The 12,983-nt window shown below is 43.0% G+C and overlaps 1 protein-coding gene across 33 annotated transcripts in view; it reads left to right on the top strand.

Moving 5' to 3' along the window:
* Positions 1-12,983, top strand: part of LOC6734599 (transient receptor potential cation channel trpm) — a 46,602-nt gene that overhangs the window by 31,646 nt on the left and 1,973 nt on the right. For 9 of the 33 annotated variants that reach the window (XM_016181923.3, XM_044922700.1, XM_016181948.3 and 6 more), the window contains 23 exons: positions 4-105; positions 2,315-2,507; positions 2,569-2,758; positions 2,829-3,040; positions 3,105-3,257; positions 3,502-3,576; positions 4,405-4,467; positions 5,178-5,234; positions 5,645-5,683; positions 6,261-6,410; positions 6,606-6,763; positions 6,953-7,143; positions 7,329-7,474; positions 8,012-8,236; positions 9,391-9,490; positions 9,575-9,696; positions 9,795-9,918; positions 10,298-10,530; positions 10,802-11,080; positions 11,443-11,827; positions 11,923-12,129; positions 12,396-12,533; positions 12,783-12,940. In XM_016181923.3, coding sequence (XP_016027748.1) covers positions 4-105; positions 2,315-2,507; positions 2,569-2,758; positions 2,829-3,040; positions 3,105-3,257; positions 3,502-3,576; positions 4,405-4,467; positions 5,178-5,234; positions 5,645-5,683; positions 6,261-6,410; positions 6,606-6,763; positions 6,953-7,143; positions 7,329-7,474; positions 8,012-8,236; positions 9,391-9,490; positions 9,575-9,696; positions 9,795-9,918; positions 10,298-10,530; positions 10,802-11,080; positions 11,443-11,827; positions 11,923-12,129; positions 12,396-12,533; positions 12,783-12,940 — 3,700 coding nt within the window. Of the gene's footprint in view, positions 1-3; positions 106-2,314; positions 2,508-2,568; positions 2,759-2,828; positions 3,041-3,104; positions 3,258-3,501; positions 3,577-4,404; positions 4,468-5,177; positions 5,235-5,644; positions 5,684-6,260; positions 6,411-6,605; positions 6,764-6,952; positions 7,144-7,328; positions 7,475-8,011; positions 8,237-9,390; positions 9,491-9,574; positions 9,697-9,794; positions 9,955-10,297; positions 10,531-10,801; positions 11,081-11,442; positions 11,828-11,922; positions 12,130-12,395; positions 12,534-12,782; positions 12,941-12,983 lie in introns of those variants that run through there. The other 24 variants (XM_044922703.1, XM_016181942.3, XM_016181930.3 and 21 more) reach the window with 18 other exon arrangements.

The raw sequence follows: 12,983 nt of genomic DNA, 5'->3' as shown, positions 1-12,983 counted from the left end.
CAGTTACATCCTGCGCGATGTCCGACCGCACATACCCAAGGGCTACATTTACACGCTCCACGACATCGGCCTGGTGATCAATAAACTAATGGGCGGCGCATATCGGTGAGTGCAGAGCTATAGCTTTTCCAGCTGTTATTTTTTCCACAAGCGGAATTAAATGGGGGAAAGTTGTGCTTGAGGGGAAATTGATAAGCCTCTTTATTTGCTCTTTAAAAATCCACAAAAAATAAATGGCTCATGTAGGAACTTGAAATATTTTTATTTGCTCTTTTTTCGGCCATAGCTGCGTGTGCAAAATTTAATAATAATTTAAAATTTCTTGAAGTCTATAACTTTATTTTTATAATAAAGTGCATTTTTAAAGAGAAATGAAAAAGCGCCATATAAACAAATATATATTTTTTTAAATCATTGATTGGCAAAAAAATGAAAGCGTAGGTTGAGTTGATTTTCCCATTCCATTTAACTTTGGATCATTTAATTAAGTTAAAAAAATATTTGCAATTAATATACCACGAAAAACACCTCGCCAGTTAGCCACAAAGCTGTTGTGTTTCCATTTTCCCGAAAAAATGAAAGCATTTACCGCAATTTGCCTGACCAAAAGTGGGGTAAAGTCAATCCTGAACGTGTTGCGGATTAAACTGGATGTTTGAGAAATTTGTTCATGAAAGTGTAATAAGTTTGCACATCAAGTTACCAAGAGCCTCGTTTCCTGGCAGGCGACTTTTGCTCCGCTTTGTCATGTTGATGCTGTTGGTTTGCTGGTGATTCTGCAGAAAGGAGCTGAAAGGATCAAAAAGGAGCAGGGTGCCGGTTCAAAGGGAACAGGATGCCGGGGCAGAGCAAAGCACCCCTTAATTATGCAGCATTAATATTTTGCCAGCAAGGCGAAAACGCGGTGGCTGCTTAAATTCAGTTAACGCCGCTGCTCCAACGACCACAATGCTGTTTAATATCGCTCATAAGTTGCGGCCGTTTGGGCCAGAAAGCGGTTTGTGGTTTCAATAAAAAACACGTTGGTTAAGCAACTGACCGCCTTCCAGAATTACTCAATTTAATTAAAAATCGTGCTGAATTTGTTGGCCTAACAACTTGACTTGTTTTGGTTGGACTAGCCAAACCTTTAAGTTTTTCAGTTTCAGTCTAAGGATGAGAAATTTAATTAAAATTGTAAACAAAAAGACTTGATTTTATAGCTACGCATTTCTGAATACAACTACATCGTACAAGCCTTTCAAAGGGAATACTTTCTAATTTTAAGTAAATTTTCATTGATATTCAATCAGTTTAAATTGCTCGTGTCCTTGCCATTGTATACCAGTATCCCAAATGCTTGTTATTTTCAATAAAGCCGTTTTGAAATGCCCTGCGCCCTTATTTACCATGCGTATGGAATCCCTTCTTTTATTTGAACCATAAACAAACAAATTTGACACTACTTGTCTTTGTAGTTCTCCATTTTGTTTGTTATTCTCGGCCATACCAGCCTTCCAGGCTTCCGTGATTTCTGGCCTTTGTGCTTTAATCAAAGGACCTGCCTTGGCCGAAAGTTATCTGACAAATGCCCATCTAAATGGCAAAGGCTATCTAGGCAATGAGCCGGCGTCACAACTGATGTGTTTATATTAAATTAGGGTTTTCAGATTCGGTCCTTGGCCTTTTCTCGGTCGGCTGGCTTACCTCTGGTCTGGCTTTTGCCTGTTTCGGGTGACTGTTGCTCGCCGTTTTCAATGTCTAGACTTCGGACATTTAAATGTGTTGTCAATGTCGAGAGCAGGCTCAGAAATTTGCCAACTTGGGCGTAATTAAATGTGTTAAAGTTTTGGGATTTGATTAACATAAAATTCGAATAGGCCGGTCTGGTGCTGGTTGCCTTTGGTTCACGGGGGCAAGTCAATTGATTTGCCTTTTATTTGTCATAAATATTTTATCGGCATTTGTGTTGATGTGCTGAATTTAATTGTGCGCTCGTAAAACCCCGCCAGGTGCTTCCGAATTGGGCCAGGCAAAATAAATTCGTTCTTGAGTGTCCTGACCAAACCCAATTACATTTCGTGATGGAAATCTCTTGAGCTTTTCGCAAACAAATGGCGAACAGCTGAAAAAATAGCATTGAAATGGAGCCGTTTTCATTGTTATTCAAGCATCCCTGCAGCAGCGGATGTCCATCAGGCCGTGGGAATTTTTTCAAAAGTAGATACAATGGGAAAAATATTGAGGCAAATCGTCAAGAAGCATTAGATTACCGCCGCCGGACAAGAGCACCAGCCCAATCCCAACTCGATTTCCGTACTCTGCCTCCCCACAGATCCTATTACACGCGCCGCAAATTCCGGCCCATCTACGCCAAGGTTATGAACAGCTATGCAAATGCCTGCCGCAAGTCGTCGACCTACCAATACCAGCGATATGCCGGAGCCAATTCGCTGAGCCTGGTCACCGGCCTGCTGCCCTTCACCTCGGAAATGGCCCTCTTCGAGTTTCCATTCAACGAGTTGCTGGTAAGCGGTTTTCGGCACATCACTCATCCGTCCTGTTGCACATCCAGATTGCTCTTTTCAGATTTGGGCCGTGCTGACCAAGCGACAGCAGATGGCGCTGCTGATGTGGACACATGGCGAGGAGGCATTGGCCAAGTCACTCGTATCCTGCAAACTGTACAAGGCCATGGCACACGAAGCGGCCGAGGACGACTTGGACACGGAAATCTACGAGGAGTTGCGCTCCTACGCCAAGGAGTTCGAGAGCAAAGGTAAAACAATGCATAAAGAAATCATTATATTGATTTGATTGCATTGGAAAACTTTTATTGTCTTTGTTAGGCAACAAGCTGCTGGACTTTAGTTACCGACAGGATGCGGAGAAGGCGCAAAGACTGCTTACCTGTGAGCTGCACTCCTGGTCGAATCAGAGTTGCCTTTCGCTGGCTGTGGCGGCCAACCATCGTGCCCTCCTCGCTCATCCCTGTAGTCAGGTGATCCTGGCGGATCTGTGGATGGGTGGACTGCGAACCCGCAAGAATACCAACTTCAAGGTATGTCGTATATAGCTCCAGTTATCTTGTGCTTACCTAACAAATGTATGTATGTTGCATCTAGGTCATTTTGGGTTTGGCGATGCCATTCTACATCAGGCAGCTTGACTTCAAGTCAAAGGAGGAGTTGCAGCAGATGCCGCAGACTGAGGAGGAACATCTGGAAAACCAGAACCTGGACAATGATGACTCGGATCGTTCGCAGCCGGATGCCGAGGTATTTGGCCTTTGTTTTCAATAACCTAAAGTTATTTTGTTCATTTCTTACTAACATTCAATTTAATTTGGTTTCGTTGTCTATATGTGCCAGTCCTAAATGTGTGCCTTATACGTTTTCAGCGTCAGAGTTTAGTTATTCAATTTATTTTTACTAACCTTACGTCTAACGTTTACCATTAACCACTGACCAAATAATCGTTCTGCTGTTCATCAATCCTAAATCCAAATCTGTCTGTTTATAGAGCGCCCTTTTAAAAGCCAAAAGATCCATTTCCTTGAGATATAGGATGGGCGCGGGTGCTAATAATCGCGACAAGGTAGTAACAATCAAAAAGATCTATGCCAAATACATGACTTCCGTTTCATTGGTGTTCAAGTCGTCTATATCTATGTGCATACACATACACATGTATATGTTCTCTTTGCTGTCTCTGCTCTGTTTCTGACTCTATCTCTGTATCTTTGTATCTGTTCTGGTTGCCAGATCACAAAACTATATTTAATTTAATTTGTTTGCTTTCGAAACCGAACTATCTGTCTACACTATTTGTTTCTTACATACTTGTTCTTTGGTCTGTATCGTTATTTGGTATACATGTATTTATGAATTTGAATTTACATAAGTGAAGTGCAGGAAGTCCACAAAAATTATAGAATTCCCCCGCACAATACAATGCTTTAAAAGTGGGCATCACTTCAGATTTTTTCCCAAGATTATATTCACAATATCGTACTTTATGGTGCCATTGAAAGGGATTTTAATGCAATAAATATTCTGTGGCTCTCCTGAGAAAACACAAAACAACGAAAATCAATATTACAAGAGTTGCTACACTTTTTCTGCTCCAGTTATTTTTTGAAATTAATGAATTTTCTTCTAAGGGGGCTTTCGAATAATGGGTGGTCACTGAAAACTTTGTATATTATTGATTATGTTGGTTTGGTATATTATTTATAGAACAGCCAATCAATCGGGACCACAAACACGTGCTCTTTTCATCTCCTTCGATAGTTTAGTTCAACTCAAAGCCAGAAAGGTAGCCACTAAAAATTGGGAACTCATATAAAATTCATTACATTTCGCCCAGTTCTTAATGTAATTTTATTTCTCCACTAACCATCATTTGAATGTGTATTTTCCAAAGTGCAAGCTAATACCAGTTGAAAACAGCTCGCCCTCCTTTAAGAGTGTCTCGAATTCAACAGATGTAAGTTACCGAATATTGCCCGCCCTCGTTACATTCGAGTAGCTTTTGCCTCTAATGCTTCCCATAAAAGTTGAAAGTCCTCTTTGGTTCGAATTAAGTGCGAATATCCATTAGCAGCGTAATGAAAATCATTGGCAACAGCCGAGAGCTGGCTTAAAGTTAAATTAAGTAATAATCTTGGCACAAACCCATTCCAAGCATAATCCCCAAGCATTCGTTGCCAACAAAACCACATCAAATGCCACCAGGTCTATGTCAAACTGCTAACCGAATGAATCGAGAGGAGCCACGGCACTTGTGCAAATATTGTTTTTCAGTTACTCGGGCACTGCACAAGCTCCGGCTCCATTGCCACCCACTTTTCTATTGGAATGGGCTAATCCCTTAATCACGAAATCAAATTAAAGTCCATTGAGTGCAAGTGGAAATGAGGGGGTTCATGTATTTAATAGTAGTTTGTTCGCCCCCATGTACATATCTGTGGAATGCCTACGTATGTGTGATAAAGTATTTTCAATAATGTGAACTTAAAAACTTTCCTGCACCACAAATCATCTTGGAAACCTGTACCTAAAACACACACTTCTACACTTCTTCATCTGAACTCAAGTACTATGTCCAAAGATCACCGCTCAAAACCATTATAAAGTAAAACTAAGAAGTGATTTCCATATCTGATAAATGCGAAAAATGTGCGTGAACCGTTGCAGGCTCTATTGGCGGATACTTACTCAGTGCGCGATACAAAAGTACACGAAAATGGCAAAGTGAGTAGCTCCACAAAACAACCAAACAATCAAACAACCAACCAACCAACACAAACCAGCCCTTCATACACCAACTACTCGTGTTTTTTTTCATCAAAATATTCGACTCAGAATGCGATAAGACTGCCATTTTGCTCAACCATAACATTTTGTAAACTTGAAGTGACAGCACAGAACCGAAAAAGAAATGCCGTTTCCCCTTGTTTATTTTTTTATTTTCCATTTGGTTATTGTAGTTCGATCCCTAGGCAAAGACACCAGAAAACTCTACATATGACTCAAAATGGTATCACCCAGTCAGCACATCAGTTATACTCAGACACCCATCTACATAGGGATGGTTATTTTGCAATTGAAAACCGCACACGCCATTCTAATGTCCTAGTTACTTGTATCGTATCAATTTTCAGGTTAATCTCACTGCTGGAGCGGAAGAACAGCCCTCCAAAGTTAGTTGAACCCGGATATAATTTATTCCCTCAAGATATTTTCATTTCAATGGCATTTCTGTAACTGGCTTTAGTAGTTTTGCCTCATATTATTCCCCTTGGAATGCGCATTTCGTAGCTTCATTTGCGAAAATGTATGCGTAGAAAATGTGTGAATTCAACAATACACCTTTTATTAAATCCTCTTCGATTTTCCTCAGTAGTACAGTTGCTCTATGCTACTTTTTGTCAGCACATTTCGAACACCCCGCGGCTAAAACATTTTGATTTGCATAATGCTTAACTTAATTAATTTGTTCTGCATGTTGTGTCTGGAAACTAAACACGCGTATAAATAGCAATAGCAAATCGAGCCTAAAACACCAGCAAATTAATTAGACAGCAAACTAAATCACATTTGACACGCCGATTCAACGGGGCGTATACGCAATTCCCCAATGTACTATATCCCCACGTGGCTCTCTTTGAATGTTCACTGCACATTGATGATTTAATTAAGTCCGAAAACTATCAAGCCCCTCTCGGCTTTCACTTTCGCCCCTGCTGGCCCACTAATATTGTCGGTATCTCTCCACAGGTCTCACTCACCGACTCAGATCCCGCCCAATTCAGAGAGTTCTTCAATCTTTCCGAGTACAATGAGGTGAAACAGCACCAGCCGCTGCGCCTGAAAAAGAAGTTCTACGAGTTCTACACGGCACCCATAACCAAGTTCTGGGCGGATTCGGTAAGTGGCGGAAATTACTATCGAGCTAGCTTGATTCACTTCCGATGCATGTACACTGGGCAAAAAATAGTAAACATATAATATATATAAATTGTAAATGCCCAGAGTTGTAAATTCCATATTTGGCTCAATAAGATAGGATAACACAGGATTCAATTTCTTTTAATTACTAAATTGCCACTTTTCCCATTACAGATTGCCTATATGTTCTTTCTTATAATGTTCTCCTTCACTGTGCTGGTGAAAATGGACCAGATGCCGCGGTGGCAGGAGTGGTACTCAATAGCATATATCACAACGCTGGGCTTCGAAAAGGTGCGCGAAATAATATCCTCCGAACCGGTGGCCATTACGTAAGTAGACCCCTATACCCGCACACCTCAATCATTTGTGTTTAATTGCATCTGGCGATGAGTGCAAATGAAGCTGGGCGGATTTCACAGTTGTGCGAATTTCCATTACTTTATGTCTTCAATATGTGCCACTTACGCTTGAATTAACGCTTCTTCGTTGGGCGCCATTAATTCGAATTCGGCGAGCAGGCATAAATTCTCGGTGTGGGCGTGGAATATGTGGAATCCGTGCGACGGAGCCGCCATTATACTCTTTGTCATCGGTTTGGCATTTCGATTCCGGGAGAATACGATGGACATTGGACGAGTCATCTACTGTGTGGACAGCATATACTGGTACCTGCGTATCCTGAACATCCTTGGAGTGAATAAATACCTGGGTAAGTCTTTAGTTCCGTAAACCAAATTACTTAGAGCTAAATTACGCAATAAATAAGTTTTATATATGTGGTAGAGATAAATCTCTACACAATCACAATTGACCCTTCAGTGCAAAGATTTAATAGCTATATTCAATAAATAATGCGCATAAGTAGCTTTTGAAACGTGTTATGAAATATTTCAGGACCCCTGGTCACTATGATGGGCAAAATGGTGAAAAACATGATTTACTTCGTGGTCCTGTTGGCGGTTGTTTTGATGAGCTTTGGTGTCAGCAGACAAGCGATTCTCTACCCCAACAAACAGCCGACCTGGAGTCTCATCAAGGAGGTAAGCTATATCGCTATATACTACACGTCCAGTCGACTGTTTGTAAATAAACTAATCCCCCGATCTGAGTGTATGTGCGTATGTCAGCCTCATTAACACACACCGGCACACTCACACACAGAGAAAGCGAGTGTGTCCCTTCGACGATTTCAATTGCAGCTTTAACTTTAAATATACCTAACGATGCGGAGTACATACATTTACTTAATAGCAAGCAAAGCAAGTTTTTGGCCTGCGTTCCTCAGTAGTGGTGCAAGCAAATCATTTTTACGTACGAGTAGTTTTGTCGATTGGTGCTCCATTCAACCCACTTTACATTATGTAGTTGACTAACTAGAATTTAATCAAAATCACCGAACAAATGCCGCTCAAATTGACTGTCTCGTATTATATACTCTTCTTTCTTTCTTTCTGTCATTCTGTCATTTGTCCCCTACATTTCGAACTGAAATCTGTCACTTTATCGCCTAACCACCCTTGTCATTTTAATCGCATAATTCGCCCGTTAAATGTTTTTGAAAATTGCCAAAATGCCAGGTTATTGCCGGCTCAATAACGGCGCCCGGATTTCTAGGTGCCCTGGGGCACAATACACGTTCCAGCTATCATCGTGGTTATCATACAATGGGTGCTCCACCGGTGACCACCACTGCAGCCAGCACTACCACCGGTTCCAGCTCCACAGTTCCGGCGGCCACAACATCTGCAACTCCGCCCACCCACAATGAGCATTCGAATTTGACGAGCGGCAACTTGACAAATGTAACGCCATTTGTGATTGATGAACTTGGTTTGCTATATAGAGAGCCGACTGTAGAATGCCCTAGATGCGTCTGCCCCAAAAAACAAAAATAATAATAAAAATAATAATATTCAGATATATCTGCTGCATATTGGTGTGGTCTATAGTTGATGTTGTGTCTTGATGGAGATCAGTGTGTGCCAAGTATTCTATTTCAACCTGAGTTTTATGTGGACCCCGTTTTCCTACTTTTAACTCCGTTGGAAGTTCGACTGTGTCCCCAAAATTTGTATACCTGTATATCTTTTGCTCTCTCCTCTGTCTCTTGATCCCTAAAGCCTACTTCTGCTCCGAAATCTCGCATCCCAATTTTTCCTTTTCGACTCTTGCAAAGGAAACTGCCAAGTCCGTTTGAAATCGCCCACTTAAGACTGTCAAACCTAATCCGTGTTGAATTTGCAAGGGTTTGGCCAGGTTCGGCGAGCCGAGACTCCACTCTTTCTTTCCGGTCCAATGCATTTTTTCAATCCGTATGTTCTGCATGTTGTATAAACTAGTATTTAGCCCAGATCTGTGCCTCTTTAAGGTAAATGTGTGTACTCTGTTTTCGCTTATGAATATTTATAATGAGCCCTTCCTTCTCTTTTTTAATTTTGGTGTTTTCTGCTCGACATCTTCAACGTTGATTTAATTTCAGTTTTCAGTTTTGCATGCTAAATAATTAAAGCTGCCTGCAGGAGTGTAATGCAAATACTAGCCCTAGGTCAGCAATGAATGAATGATGATAGTCATAAGGCAAACACTAGTGTTCTAATTAAGGAGAATTTGCCAATATTCCAGCTGTTATATGCAAATGAGATGGATAGACCTTAATGTGTAAATATTTAGCATGCTGTTTCCAATTTCAAAAGAAATGTACCGGATAATTAGAAATCAAATAAGTTGCATCCCAAACACACAGACAGCACCCTACCCCCAAAAACCCCAACCCTAACACAGAAATCGTCGTGATGGCTAAAAATAACCAAACTGTGTTTCAATGTGTAAAACTTGCATTTATGTTGGGCGACGGGCGCAAATTGAATTACGCCCGGCCATTCCATGTCTCGATGGCGATGCCCCCCGGTTCCATCAGATGGCGCTTTAATGGTCATTTTAATTTATCGTTCTCCAGGTCACCTTCCAGCCCTACTTCATGCTGTACGGAGAGGTGTTCGCTGGCGATATCGACCCTCCCTGCGGCGAGGATCCCAGCCAGCCGGGCTGCGTCACTGGTGAGTACGGCCGTGGTCCAGATGGCGGACTCTGAAACATATTGATGCCACACTTTTAACACACACCAACTAATTGGATTACAGGCCATTGGGTAACGCCGATAACCATGTCCATGTACCTCTTGATTGCCAATATTCTGCTGATAAATCTGCTCATCGCTGTGTTCAACAATATCTTCAACGAGGTCAACTCGGTTTCGCATCAGGTGAGTGCGATCGAATTTTTGAGGTTTTATGGCTTCCATTTTATAACCTTTTTACTCCTAAAATAATGTCATAATTTTGTATGATTTTGGTCCTTTAGGTGTGGATGTTCCAGCGGTTCACCGTAGTGATGGAGTACCAGCAGAAGCCCGTCCTGCCGCCGCCCTTCATCGCGCTGTGCCACTTCTACTCCCTGCTCAAGTACTGTGTGCGGAAGGCGAAAGGTGAGCCCGGGATGAGCAAGTTTAGCTTTGTTCCCTGTGAGTCTATCGTGTCTGAGGCTTTGTGAGCCGAGCAGCAATAATGTACAAATATCTAACTTTTCTCCCTGCGTGCCTGCCCCAACTGTCGACTGTGTGTGCTTCTGTAACTAACTGCATTACGTATACGCCACCCGCTCTTTTGTATTGAAATCAACCTTGCCACATGGCGACAACAATAACAACACCTCCTAATTGGGTTATGGCGAAACGATTTGCCTCACTTCTGATTCCATTGTGCATTCCCATTGCCCCGGGCGCTGTTGTTATTGTTCATTCTTGGCTTTCGCTTCTATCCTCTAACTCGCTTGTAACATGTGTCCACTTGATCGGCAATCCGCAGGATTGGAGGTGCAGCGGGACAATGGTCTCAAACTGTTCCTGGAGAAGGACGACCTGGAGCGGCTGTACGACTTCGAGGAGGAGTGTGTCGAGGGATTCTTCCACGAACAGGAAATCATCCTCAATCAGTCGACGGACGAGCGGGTTAAAAACACAACGGAGCGAGTGGAGACCATGTCTCAGAAAATCGAGGACATCAATCAGAAGGAAAATATACAAACGGCAACCGTTCAGGTGCGTAGACATCACTACCCTCTTCCCACCTGCTTCGACATCCATTCCAATGCTGTGTTTGCATTTTTATGCAAATTTCCTGTGTGATTCGTGTTATCCGAAGTGACATGGGTTCTGACAGCACGATTTTACATTTGAATTGAAGATTGGACACGTCCGAATGACCATTTAGTGCAGGCGTTGCAGCTTTTCCTACAACTATAACATATATATACATGCATGCTGTGGAAATTAAATTCGGTTTCTTACCACTTTTGTTGTGACTTTGCAGAACATCGAGTTCCGATTGCGAAAGATGGAGGAATCCTCGGAGCAGATACTCTCGCACTTGGCCGTCATACATCGTTTCATGTCGACACACACGGCTGGTGCGGATGATTTGCGCGGTTCGACGATTAACATTCCCGGAGAGATGCAGCGCATGCGCACCATCTCGATTTCGGACACGGAGGGCGGCGGCGGACCAGGCGGAAATGGAGGAGGCGGTGGTGGTGGTGGAGCCATCGTTCCACTTGGTCTGGGTGCTGGTCTGAATTTGAATTCGCTCCAGGTGCGTTTGAATTACATATCGCTGCAATACCAAGCACACTGGGACAGAAAATGTCATTCTGAACTTGATATTCTTCGATCTAATAAATAGATTGCTTCGCATAACAACATGCTTTAGCCTCTAAGCTCTTTGACTATCAGTAATATTATATATTTTGCAGACTCTCTTTTAATTATTATTTAATCCATAAGAGTTTTTGTGACCGTCTTGTAATATTAGTGTGGTGGAATTTCGTTTAACCCTATTTATTCATTATTTATACTTTGAAATTATATGTTAAAAATTATTTTATATGAAATAAATTATTGAACCGATGACATCCTATTTTTTTCTGTGCATACACTTGTGTTGAATGTATCCAGGTCACAACCCGGCGCCGCTTTAATCGTTCGCTGACCGAGGTCCGGCCTGATGCCTACATCTTCGACGAGGGCACGCACTTTGAGGTGGTACCTCTGCCAGAGGAACCGGACGAAGTGGTCAAGTCCCGTGAGGCCCTCAACGAACAGGTGGTCCGCAAGGCGTCGATGCAGTCGGAGGCAGACTCGGACATCTACATTCCCGTGTCGCAGCGTCCATCGACCTGTGAGACAGTGAAGCGGACTCCGTACGTGACGGTGCGCCAGGATACGGGTGCCAGCACGGAGAGCAAGGACACCCTAACGCCCATGGGCAACAACGATGACGACCAGACGCTCGTGGGAGGCGACAACTCTGATGATGCGACGCCAGACATAAACTTTGAGGGTAATTTTCTATTCGAACAGCTTTCACTGTAATGTGCCCTGTTCCCTGTTCGCTGTATGGAATCAGTATAAAAGTATCATTTTTATCGCAAACAGCTGCCAGACATCGAGCACTGCGACAGCGCACGGTATCTCTATGCCGCCGCAACTCGGAAACGTACTCCTTAACCGGGGCGGACATAAACCGCTCACACATCAGCCTCAACCAGCTGGCCTCGTTATCCCGCCGCCAGATGAGCCTCACGCAATCGGAACCGGACAGCGACAAAGATGCGCCAATGGCCCAGGGTTCTGCACATCCGGGTAAGAAACCATCGAAAAATGGAAACCATGCTGGCCTCAGATCTGCGCTCAAAATTCAGGCTACTAATCCCGTCACTCCATTCCACCTAATCCAAAAATAATAATAAAAGAAAACCAATCCAAACCAACCAATCCAGCAAACCGATTTGGCCAACAAATTAGCACTAAACCCCTAACCATTGACCATAACCGAATGAAGTTTTATTTTTGTTCGTTTTCTCGCACACATCTTTTCTTTGAACCTAACCACGAACTCCGAACTCTAGGTAAATCAGTATTGCATGCGAAACCCTCCAGAAATATCTTGCTGAAACTGCACAGCGAGTACACTTCGATCACGGACGAGCTGGAGAGCGTCTGCCACATGATAGCATCGCCTACGGTATCCCTGCCAAGTAACAAAGGTAAGCCAGGCCCAAGGGCGCGAGGAGCACATGGTTACGAATCCGAATGAGCCCTAGTAACCCGTTTTTGCTTACCATCGAGGTATTCCTACATCCGTGAGCAAAGTGTGTAACTAACCGGGTGAATGCGCAACACCCGTATCATTGCCTTGCTTCCGCCGCCACCAAAGCGAAATGATTTCCATCACATGATTTTTGTATTGAATTTGAAACCGTACTCACCCTTATATTACCTTATTTAAATGACAGCATCTTTGGACCGCCCTAAAACCGAAATGTCGCGGGCTGAGGCTGCGGCTTTGCTGGAAAAGAAGCATCTGAAGGAGTGCGAAGAGAACGACTACATGATTCTGGAGGGACTGATCGAGTCCCGCGGCTCAATCGATGCCAGCGCCCAGGGATTCGAGGTAATGCAGGACTGAGAGATCTCGCTTTTTAAATAAAAATTCA

Source organism: Drosophila simulans, chromosome 2R, assembly GCF_016746395.2.
Source record: "Drosophila simulans strain w501 chromosome 2R, Prin_Dsim_3.1, whole genome shotgun sequence".
Lineage (NCBI taxonomy): Eukaryota > Metazoa > Arthropoda > Insecta > Diptera > Drosophilidae > Drosophila > Drosophila simulans.
This window is presented reverse-complemented; position numbering and strand designations above follow the sequence as displayed.